At 42.4% G+C, this 12,206-nt stretch overlaps 1 protein-coding gene across 1 annotated transcript in view; it reads left to right on the top strand.

Moving 5' to 3' along the window:
• The window catches only part of MALRD1 (MAM and LDL receptor class A domain containing 1), a 455,974-nt gene that overhangs the window by 83,555 nt on the left and 360,213 nt on the right, over window positions 1-12,206 (top strand). Inside the window, exons 12-13 of the mRNA XM_025210089.1 lie at window positions 1,780-1,953; window positions 5,469-5,589. Of these exons, the coding sequence (XP_025065874.1) occupies window positions 1,780-1,953; window positions 5,469-5,589 (295 nt within the window). The remainder of the gene's footprint in view (window positions 1-1,779; window positions 1,954-5,468; window positions 5,590-12,206) is intronic.

Raw genomic sequence — 12,206 nt, 5'->3', positions numbered from 1 at the left:
AGCAGGAAAGAGAATCAGCAGCTTTAAGAATTTAGTTCTTTTAGAATTTATTTTTGGCTCTTGGCCTGAATGATTAGGAAGTATTTAGGGATTTTCCAACTTTGGAATCAAGAGAAATTGATTACAAGAGCTAGATATTTCTTTGGTGCAGTTCTGTTTATTTACAAACTCTTGTTCCTGAATCATTGGAGGAACAAGCAAAAGGTAACTTTTTGCTCACAGTTTTCAGGTCTGCTTTTCCAGAGAGTACTGTGCTGAGAAGATACTGCCTTCCTTGGATTTATCCCAATGCTGCTCACCCTTTATCTCACTATCAGATCACTTTTGTCTTTCTCGTCCTGTCTCTGCTACTGACATACACAGCTGTTACCAAAATGATGCTCCAACTTCCCTGTTTTTTACTGGTCTCGGGAAAACCATGAGTTTCTATTATTTCTATTGTTTTGGGGATCTTGTTCCTCAGAAGAATGTATTTTGTTCTTCCATACGTATTAAATAAAAGGTTGCTAGCAGGCTCATCAGCACCCTCTAGCACAAGGATGCAATAATGCTATTTAGTAGTTAAGCAGGGTTGAGTTCTTTAGCACTGTTCGTTTCAATGTCTGTAATTTATGTGGAAATAGTTGGCATTTTGTAATATGAGGCTACATCAGTAGGTAAAAAAAATAGAAGACAAATGTCTTAAAGGCCAATCCTAATTACCAGCTGGGTATACCTTCATTTGCATTCAGAGATTATCATGTGTCAAGTTTGCAGGGAAAGGCAGATTCTGCATTTAGAATGTTTTGCCCTTTCATTACCTAAAAAAAATGAGAAAATCCTATGAGGAAAAAGGAACAAAAATGTCATTTCCAAAATATTAGCACTCTTATCCAAGTCTGGTGGTCAATATTTTTTACTACTGCTGCTAAGTGCTACTTAAGAAAATGTAGTGGAATTAGGTTTACTCAAAAATTCCTGCCTCGTGTAGCTTTTTTCAGGACTTTATTTTCTGACTTCCTGTTGTTTCCAGTCTCCAGGCCACTTATTCCAGATGATTCCACTCCAGTGTTATCTCTTCCTAAGCCCTGGTTCTTCCCTTTTATTTCAGGAGACCACCAGAATATTTTTAAATTAACATAATTAGATTAAAAAAATTAAAAGATCCACCCCATACCTTTCTGTTTTCCTAAGGATTTAATTGATCATGAAAGCAAAGATCAAATTGAGATGGGAAATGTAAGTGGTATTTTACTGTGTTTTATGCACTTCTGAGTTTCTTCATTTTTGCTTAATCCATCTTTTCACATATTTCACCCTGACTTGATATCTGCCATGGTATTTCTTTTTACTTTGACTTTACTGACCCCATTCATCTCCTTAGAAGCATCTCTGTCCTTTTCTCAGGACAGTCATCTGAAAAAGGCAGCTCAGAGTACAGTATTTTCAAACAAAATAATATTTATTTGAAGTTCTTAAGTCTTGGTTAGAGCGCTCATGGAGATAAGAGAAGTCATGCACTGATATCAATAGGTTGATGTAGGTCATGATAGAAATACATTTTTTAAATTGAAGTTGTGTATTTATAGTGGCACAAGTGTTGTTTGATATATTACTCTCTTTGGGGCTCCTACATATTGGGTCACTTATACCTGTTCTATTTAGACTGGTGGGCATGGACATCACAGAATGCTGTGCTGCATGTAAAGCTATTTTATATTGAAATGAAAGAGGTCTATATCAAAATTACTGTAGCTTCCCAAATTGGTCACTATGTTTCATAAACATTTATTTCAACAGATAAGATTTTGGTATCAGTTGTCTCAGGATTCGCAGCTCTCTGTCTTCAAGAGAACTGTTCTTGATGTGGAGATTCAAAACCTAAGTGTGATATCAGGACTGTCCACGATGCAATGGACAAAGGCAACTATTCTTATAGGAAGCACATCTGAAGAAATGCCAACTCCTTTCCAGGTAACTGAATCAGAAATTACCTTTATTTTGTGTACAAATACTTTAATTTGTTTTTATAATTAAGGCATTTTCATGATTAAAAATTAAAGAAAGGTACCAGCATTAGAATTCCATTCAGCTTTTTCAGTAGAAGTGGTTACTAAGGAACTAAGCCAGTGTTTCAGTAGCCCAAGCACTAGAAGCACATATTTATAATGAGAAGCAAGTAGCAGATGTTCAGTATATTAAAAAATATGCACTAAGGATGTGTTATACTAAAAATGAGGGACTGATGTTGTTGGCTAGATGGAGCGTGAGTGTAGACCCTGAGATTATTCATTCTGTAACAATCACAGCCCTGATCACAGACATAATTAATCAACCACAGGGCTCAGTTTATAACTTTCACATTATCCCATAACAGCATTGAACTAAATTTAGAATTTCACTGCTAGATAGTTCACTCAGATGTAAAAGCATTAAATAAACGTATTTACCTCTTTTTTTATCTTTACATTTTGCACGTTACCTTCATAATCAAAGTTGTCTAATTGTAGATCACAGCAGGGGGTCTGAAACTTTTTTGTAAAGACATCAGCACAAGGATATTGCATCTAGTCAGTGGCAGAGCAGCTTTCAGCCACTTCGTGGCTGCCTCAGCAATTTCTCACCCCAATTATAGTTGCATAATATCTCTATGGATACTTCAGTATTTCTGCGTAGTCAGACCTGAGTGTTCGGTTTGGGCACAGGGTACACTATAGCCATAGCAGTGGTACACAAGGTATGGACTAATTTAAGGTTAAATTACAGTGGCTTGGGCACTATTCTAACACACCCAGTACCTGAACTAGCTTATTTAATACTAGCTTGAGTACCTGTACATCTACTGCAGGTGCTTTGTAAACATACCTTGGAAGACCTCTGTTAGGAAAGTGTTTGCATATTTAGCTTTGTTCTGATCTTATTTAGCAGTTGGGGGAAAAAGGAGAAATCAGCACTGTGGAATTAAGAAATGGACACCTGTACCCACAAAATATAGTTTGAGAACCGGTTTACCAGGTGTTTTCTGTTCTTCTCAGAAGTCACTAGTGCTAGACCACTAGGATAATACAATATTAATGTTCCACCCATGCTCACCTTCAGCCTCAATACTGACTCTGCAAATTAGTCATAGCCATATAGATTACATATAATCCAGTATGAGGAACTCCAATATTGATCATATTTTATGTTTCCTGCATAGTATTCTTTTCAGGGGATGTGTGATGAAAACTCTTATCATTCTAGCAGAGTTGAGGAATATAATGAAACCAAATTCTGTTGTGATGGATGCTTTTGAAACCACATTAGTGGTACAAGATATGCTTTTTAGTCAATCAACAGCATAAGAACAGAAGCGATGGCATTAAACATTTTCAAGGTAGCAATGATACATTACACATATCTGCACTGTTTAAGTAATTTTCCTTACTGAGTTATATAAAAATTAATTGCCTCAACATTTCTGGGTATTGTTCTGGCTCTATACTACCTAGAAAGCTATTGCTAAATAATACTAGGCATAGTTCCCTGTAGTTAGCCTTTGGAAAAGGTAGTAATTGTTTCAAACAGAAACTCTAGGGGACAAGTTCTGTTTCTAAATTTAGTTGAAAATGATAAATTAAATATTTTGTTCAAATCAAAATAAATCATGGAACGAAACTATAGGTAGCCCATATGCATACCTGACCTAATTCATTTATAGTTGATATCCCTAAATGTCTTGATTCACCCACTCCATTGACCTACAGCAACTAACTCTTCCTGAAATGCCATGCCCAATACAAAGAGTATACTATAGCACCAAAAATCATGCATTATGAGCGCATCTACACCTTGCCCTATGGCAGTTTGGTTACTGCGTTGTGTGCCATACATGCAGTGCATGGTTATTTTTAGAAGCTGCTTTGTCATACCAGCACACTATAACTGAGGAACGCGCCGCTATGGTAACTTCTGGTCACGTATAGACACCTGCGGATGCTATGTCATCATAGTGCATCGCTAGGGCACCGTAGTGTCATGTGTAGACGTGTCCTATGACAAACAAATGATCAGCTACAGAAGGTAACTTTACTTTTACACGTGTATGTCTGGGATCAATGTCATAATTAAAAGTTCTCTAATAAGTTGCCTCACACCATCAAATCCTGAGGTAAAACCCATATTGTTCCTCCGCTGCTACTGCCTGAAAGTTGAATACCAAATCTATGCAGAAACTGAGGAGTCCTCAAGGAGTGCTGAGCAGAGTACCCTCCTCTACAGGAATAGTAGCTTTTTGTTAAAAACTGGAGCATATAGTTTACTCCCACAGGTCAGAGTAAAGGGACATGTTGACAGCCCTTTGAGCTCTGAGATTAACCTGTGGTACTCAGTTCTGGGGTCAAAGGACATTTTTGAAGCACATATTGAAGCACATATTGAAGCTTGTTTTACTGCTGGTACTTTTCCCACACGGGGCATATTTTTACCAGTTTTCCTTCTATAAGATATAGGATCAGACCTTTGTGTCTTCTGCTAGTGTTAAGCAGCCATATGTCTAGCCATATGAAAAATATTCCCTTATGTGGTGCCTTCTTGGGTTATATACATGTACCATGGAGTTCTAAACTGCTTACCATCTTTCCCTTGATGCAGATCTGTCCTATGTATCCAATGTATCTCCATGCCACTATTTTTCTTCCTTGATTGCCCTTGGAAACTAACTGTATTTTAGAGGAGGCAAAGAGTGTGGAAGTGATCTGGGTGCTCTGATAAGTGCCCCAAAGGCAAGTCCTGGCTGTATAACTGTACAAGCATGCATAGCTTCAGTGGCATGCCCACATAATTATTTTTATTGTCAAGAAAAAATGATTCCCTTGCATTATTTTAAAAAGTCATGTTTCACATCTATACCTTAATCAGAAGGCTGTATTTCAGTAAAGCAATAGAGCCCTTCAGTGACTTCAGCTATAAAATACAGCTTTTTTATTTGCTAGCTGGCAGGGAGTTTGGGGCATTATGTGCTTAAAAATATATCTCAGCACATACACATTGCACTGTATATATTTCTTATATGGAAATGTCTTGTTGGCTTCAGCAGCCCATGGTATAAATGAATTCATGTCTCAATTAAATAGAGTTGTAAACCACCACAGTTGGTTACCCTGAATACCTCATTTAAAAAGGCATATAACTCTTGATAGTTCCACCAGGAAGACTGTACATTCAGGTAGTGATGAATGTTATCACTTTTGGTTGAAACAAGGTTATTTAGGTTACATAACTTTCTGTAAAGGTAGTTATGACTTTGAGAGTTGAGCTGTAAATTTCTAACTTGAGTCTTAATGTTCAAATATCAACCATATGTTTTGTTGGCTAATTGTATTCTTTGGAATGAGAATAGTTGTAGGTGGTATTTTACCTCCCATATGGACCTGGTAGATTATAAAAGAACTATATTTCCTTTTATAATGCCATCTTTAATAAGATTATTAATTTCTTTATCATTACAGATCATTTTACAAGCTATAGTTCCGTCAAAGAATGCCACGGTTGCTATAGATGACATCAGTCTAACGACGGAGTGTGGTGTTACCTACGAATCACTTACAGATAGCATCAAAGGAAGCAAAGGCAAGTGGCATTTTTTTAAATATTAGGTATGAAGGACTAAGTGTGGTGCTAATTCTCTTTTGTTGTGCTTCCCTAAAAGTTATTTTTAGTTTTTTTTTTAGTTTATTTTTAGTTGATTTGTAGTTATGATGTTTGTCATTTTGTGGTTTCTTTTAACAAAGAAATTAAGCTTCCTAACTAAAATAAATGCTTAAATTGTACATATTTTAACTTTTCATTGACAACACAATTCCAGAATAATATGACTTGGATAATAAAATCTGTACTTCAGAATATGGAATTTCAGAATAATTTACATAAATTCATATAACCTTGATAAAGTCAGTGATTGTGGAAAAAAATGTATCGCATAGCTAGCTTTCAGTTACCTGGTTGTAAACACATATTTAATGAGACAGCTAATAGACAGTAGAGATGTGTGAAATGGGCTGTATTCGCTTCGGATTTGGATTCAGCCAAAATCAGGGAGCAGTGTGATTCAATTCGTTGATTCGGATCACTGTCCTGATTTCAATTCATCCAAATCTGAACCTGAAGATTTGATGCTGATGCAGAGAATCAGTGAATCGGCCATAGACACCGCTTGAAAATTTTTTTACGTATCTCGAGGTACCAGGTATGGCTTGTGAATGCTGAGACAGTGGGGAAGATGGAGTGTCCCACCGGAGCGCGGGGAAGCGGGGGCCCCCACATGCTCAGTGGTAGACTCAGAAGTGGACCGGAAGTACTTCCAGTCTACTTCTGGGACGGCCACCGAGTGCGTGAGGGAACCCCCTCCTCCCCTGCACTCCCCCAGCTTGGTGATTGACCATGGGGGAACCCAGCAGGCACCAGTCACTGAGCCAGGGGGCAGGGGTAGGGGCAGGGCCAGGGTCCCCCATGTGTTCTACCAGGCTGGATCCAGACGTGTAGGCACATGTCATTTGTGGTGCTCCAAACCTCTTTGCAGCACCACAAACTGCACAAGTTGCACCTTAATTAGTGCGCAGCACTGCTAATTTGCAGTGTTGTGGCAAAATTTGTTACCAGAATTTCCTGGTAGCAAAAAGAAAAGAAAAAATAAACCCCTGGAAAAAAAGCAGTGAAAACCACTCCAAAGTGGCGGGCTCTGGGACAAACACAGAGACGGGGCAGCAGGCAGCCAAGTGCTGCCTCCTATCCTGTCTCTGCATGCTATGGAGCCTGCACTGCCCAGCTGGCTGGGGCACAGGGTGCCTCAAGACAGGGGAGCAGGCAGCCCTGGGCTAGCTGCTCTCCTGTTTCCTCATGCCTGAGCACGGAAGCTCCACAGTGGAGCCCCCACTCTGAGGCACATGGAGACAGAGGAGCAGCTAGCCCAAGGTTGCCTGCTCCCCTGTCTCGAGACACACTGCAGCCCACCCAGGCAGGGAGTGGCTGGCTGGGGCACAGGGTGTCTCAGTGCAGGGGCTCTGCAGCACACGGAGATGGGGGAGCAGGCAGCCCTAGGCTGCTGCTCCCCCATCTCCAAGTTCCACTCCCCAGCTGGCCAGGGCACATGGTGCCTCAGCTCAGGGGATGGCTAGCCCCTGCTGAAGCACCCTGTGCCCCAGCTAACCCCCCACCTGCAGCACGTAGAGTAACAGAACAGAGTGTCCTGTTGCAACGCACATAGGCAGGGGCATGCAGTGTGGCACAAAGTAGTGGTGCAAATTTGTGCATCTACTATTACTGCTGCTGCAAAGGCACACCTCTGCTCATGTGAACACGGCCCCAGTGTGTATTTTCACAGATTGGATTTCTGAATTCTTCCAGCTCCACCAACATACACCAAATCATGATTGAACCATGTCTTTATGAATGTTCAAAACTCCTTGTATTTACACCGTGTGTACTTTAAAGAAGGGATGATAAACATATGGCTTATGGGCCAGTAGTCTAGTGGGGTACTGAAAGCTGTTGGGGTGTGGCCTGATGCAGAATTTGGGGTCCTTGGGCCCCAATGGCCATGGCCATTGATGACAGCTCCCTGAACTGCCACCTGAACACGGCCTTGCACACCAGCTACCACTGGATTTATGTTGCTATCCAAATGTAGCTTCATGTTGCAATCAGCCCCAGCCCTATTCCCTGCTCCCCAGTGACACTCATATATCATACTGTATACTTATACTGTCATACTATCCAAACCATGTAGGAATTATTAGAAAAAAGGGTATATTCCCTTTAAGATTTCCTTAAAATAAAGAATCCCAGTTACATATCAGTCATACAACAGCATCCTTTTTAGAAATATGCTCTTAAAGGAGAACTTCCAGTAGTCTTGACAAAACTAGTTTTACCAATATAGCCACAAATTTTCCCCAGACTGAAGAAGATAAAGTTGCATCCCCTCAAATTTTTAATTTTTTAAATAAAATTTGTAGATTTCAGGTATTTCTTATAAAGGTGACTATTCTGGATCCTTGTTTTATGCTTATATTGTATGGTGAAACTCCAAACTCCTAAGATCTTTCTTATAAAGAAGAAACATTATGTTCTGAGTCAAGGCACAGACACAAAAGCTGTGTGCAGATGAGTGCGGCTGTGCGGCATGTGGCTCCACAAACATGTCTGCGTTGTCACATACTGCACATCCATATGTTCTCTGCACTGCAAGGCCATGCTGCCTGTGTGTATGCTGCTCCACCTTTTTTCCCCTTGGTTTTCTTTGACCTCTGAATATCCAGGGGTCAAAAAATCCCGTGGGGAAAAAAAAAAGCAGAGCAGCGCGTGCATGGGCAACACACGCTGCTCAGAAGTGGAGCTGCAGTGCCCGAAGCCGCACTGCAGCTGCTGGCCAGGCTCCACACGGCAGAATCGCTGCTGCTGCAGCCCCAGGAGGCCCCAGGACCCCAGGTAAAGCTGCTGGGGCCAGCACAGTGTTAGTCCCAGCCTTCCTTACCCCATCCGGAGTAACTTGCTACACACCAAAGCCCGTGTGGCACAGGTGTTCCCTGAGAACAAGTAGTAGTGGTGCAAGGTGTCCTGCTGCTACTTGTCCCTGGGGAACCAAATGTCCATGCTTGTGGGGACATGGCCAAAGGGTGTAATTGGATGAGTGTGCATATGCGGTTTGCAGTGCCACAAGCCCATCTGCTGCACCACAAACTGCATACACCACACTTGCATGCATTTGTCACGCTGCTAGTTTGCAGCTTGGCAGGTTTTTTTGGACACTGTGATCTCCTGGTGCAAAAAAACCCCCATAAACAAACGAACAGACAAAACCCATGCCAGAAAAAAGCGGGGTGGTACACATGGTAGCATAATGCGCTGCCCAAAACAGGAGCCTGGCAGGCCAGAGCCACACTCCAGCTCCTGTCCAGGATTCATGAGTCTGGATTGCCGCTGCTGCATCCCTGGGAGGCCCCCAGGAACCTAGGTAAGGAGGCTGCAGCCAAACCAGGTGCTGGCCCCAGCCTCCCCTACCCCACCTGGGGCAACTTGCCACATGCCAGAGTGCAGGTGCAGGGGGATTCCCCGGGAACTAGTAGCAGAAGTACAAATATGTGCTGCTGCTATTTGTCCCCAGGAAAATGCATGTTCCTGCTCGTGGGGCTGCGTCCAAAGTTTCTAAATCCATTCTTGGATCCATACACACATACTACATGATTTATGCTTGATTGTTGTTGTTGAAGAAAATTGCACACTGCTGAAAAGACTGCTTGTGCTTAGAATGTCTTCAGTGGAGTTGAACACCTGAGTGTCATAGCTGCTTTTGAAAAATTCCACATGTAAATTCTTCTGAGCAACCATCATGTATGAATCAGTAGATCTGTCATGGACCTGGCACATTTTTGGATACTGTTTAACACCAACTGGATTTCTGTTCTTCTTACCAAAAAAATCATTTTTGTATATAGTAACTGATTGTACCTCTTTGAACTATTATCTTGGATTTTTTTTCTTAAGGGGATGTAGAGTTTAGAACCACTAAATCTTCACCTTCTCATTGTCCATTGGGATACTTGCCATGTGAAAATGGAAGCTGTATTTCATCTAACAAGTTCTGTGATTTTACACCTGACTGCGCAAATGGTGATGATGAAGCCAAGTGTCGTAAGTGAAAATATATTAACAAATAACTCATGCTTTAAGGATGTATATGTGTACTCATTGGAATCCTTATTGCTAGGTTTCCATTAATTCATGAGCAGATCATTTTAAAAATAGTTACAACTCTTGAAATACAATGTTTTCATTCAGTCTGTATTGATGTCGCTTCAAATTATAGCAGCTGCTTCCTTTTTTTTGTTTAAAATGAAAAAATATCCCTGATCTGACTTCTCAACAGAATAGAGCAGTTTAGGAGATGGTATTTGATTTTTATTGTTATGATGTGAAGTATTAGATGAACTGTTATGTTGGATAAAGAACATTATTGCCATGGTAGTTCATGGCCTGATGCTCACAGAGAAGTATTTAGGTATGTGTTTAATTTTCAAATGAAGATGCCACCACTAGACTCGCCTACTTGAAACTCAGTTGTTGCCATTTAGAAACTTAACTGACCACGTGAAAATGGAGTTACCCAGTTTGTATATGCAATCATGGTTGCATATGTCAGCTCTGAAAAATCAGGTCCTTCCTGTTGACTTGACCAAATCATTATTTTTACTATACATTTGTTACATTTGCAAAGGAGCTATGAGAGATACTTACTAAAGGCTTATAAGAAATGAAACAGATTTTTAGTAAATCATCAAAAGACCAGCATAATTATAAAACTAGAATTATATTATCTTATGAGTAGGGATCTTGGTATTCTCGCTTAAAAAATTGCAAATTCTCTGATTTAAAAAAAATCCCAAACGCTCTGATTGAAAAACCCCAAATCCACATTTTTACACAGTTGAAATGAAATTTCACTATATTTTTAGGTATCAGTTGAACACAATGTTTTATTGATATATTTACAAGTTTAAAGCAGTGTGGAAGCCTACCAGTGCCTCAATCATTATAATAAAATAAATTATAAATACCTATATATTTTGACATTTGATTTTGTTGGTTTTTTTATCCTAGAAATTCAGAGCTCCCCTTGCCCTTTTCACTTACCAGGACACAGGTCCAGTAGCAGCTATCGCCTCCCGGCCCCCCCCCCCCCCCCCCCGCTGCTGCTGCCCCCTCCAGCGCGGCGTCACCGTGGCCTCCCCCTGCAAAACCCATTGCCCCTCAATCCCAAGCCACAGCCCCCCCTAGCTCTGCACATGCTCCTTGCTCCCAACCCACAGCCTCCCACTCCCCCAGGTGCCAGTCACTCCCAACCCAAAGCATGCTGGCCCTGTTGGTGCCCCTGACGCCCAACCCACAGCCCCCTATCCTCCAGCCCTGCTGGGGGGGGGGGGGCGAGGCTGTGGGGGGGGGGGGGGGGGGGGCAGTTGCCCTAGCTATGGGGCCAGGGCCATGGCTTGCAGCCACCTAGCCAGCCCAACAATGCTCAAGCCCTGACTTCTGCACATGGGAGGTGGCAGCTTCTGCGGCCAGAGTGGAGCACAGAGTCCAGTCTTCCCCATAAGTTACACAGCCAGAGCAGAGTTGAAGGGAGCCGGTGTGGGGTGGAGGAGGATGCAGGCTCCCTGCCCTGCTGTCTTTCCCCCAGGGGCCTTGGCAGCCCAGGAGGCGGGACACAGCATAAGAAGGTGAAGAGGCTCCATGCTGCCACTGCTGCTGCCACCACCAAGAGCCTCACATGCTGTTATGGCAAGGCACCCCCTGCATGCCCAGCAATGTGGAGCTCTGTCCCCTGCTGCTGCCAGGTGGGCTGGCAGTGCCTCACCATGGCAGCACAACTGGTGCAGGGTTCTAGGTGGCGGCAGCACTGAGCCTCTCTGCTCTGCTCTGCTCTGTCCTCTCATGCTGGGTCCTGCCCGCTGGGCCACGGGGATCCCCAGGGGGAGGACAGCACAGTGGAGAGCCCTGAGCCTACATCCCACATCCACTTTCACCCTGCACAGACATCTGGGGGGGTTGTGCCCCCCTATTTCCCCCTCCCCAGGAGTGTGCACATCAGCAGAGAGCCAACCCCCAAGATGAGCCACCTGTGACTCCGGCCCACTCCTTAGCTAGCCCTGCAGCCACACATTCCTGCCTCTGTCCTGGGCCTCGGGCACTAATATATATCACTCAGTTTGAATTCACCTGTGAGAACACATTTTCCCCCTACACATAATGGTTTAAAACCAGCTATGCTTTTTAGCTTTTGCTACTCCTATTGGGAAGGTTGTCATTGAGCCTCCATTCCCATGACAGTTAGAAACCTGACTTGAGGTTTAAATTGATTCAGGGACCATTTCATTCTTATACCCATTCATTTTTATGCTATATTGTCATGGAGCTTTAACACCTTTTTTGTCTCACTTATATTTACTTCAAACCAGCATAAGAAAAGGCATCTGTCAGCTTGTGGATTTAGAAAGGATTGTGGGCTACCCAGGGGTGGGTATCCAAGTTGGATGCCCCTGAAGGGCAATGTTCAAGGGAGCTCTTTATTGTTATGCTTTAGCAGGGACAGAGCTGGAATGAAGGACTGTGCTTTTTGTTTGGATTTTGGATTTTTTTTTAAATTAAAGAATGCGCTTTCCTTGTAGGGAACGGGAATGAAAAATGGATTTTGG

The sequence above is a fragment of the Alligator sinensis genome, unplaced genomic scaffold (genome assembly GCF_000455745.1).
Source record: "Alligator sinensis unplaced genomic scaffold, ASM45574v1 scaffold234_1, whole genome shotgun sequence".
NCBI classification, from domain to species: domain Eukaryota; kingdom Metazoa; phylum Chordata; order Crocodylia; family Alligatoridae; genus Alligator; species Alligator sinensis.
Note: the sequence above shows the minus strand (reverse complement) of the source record. Positions and strands in the feature narration are given on the sequence as shown.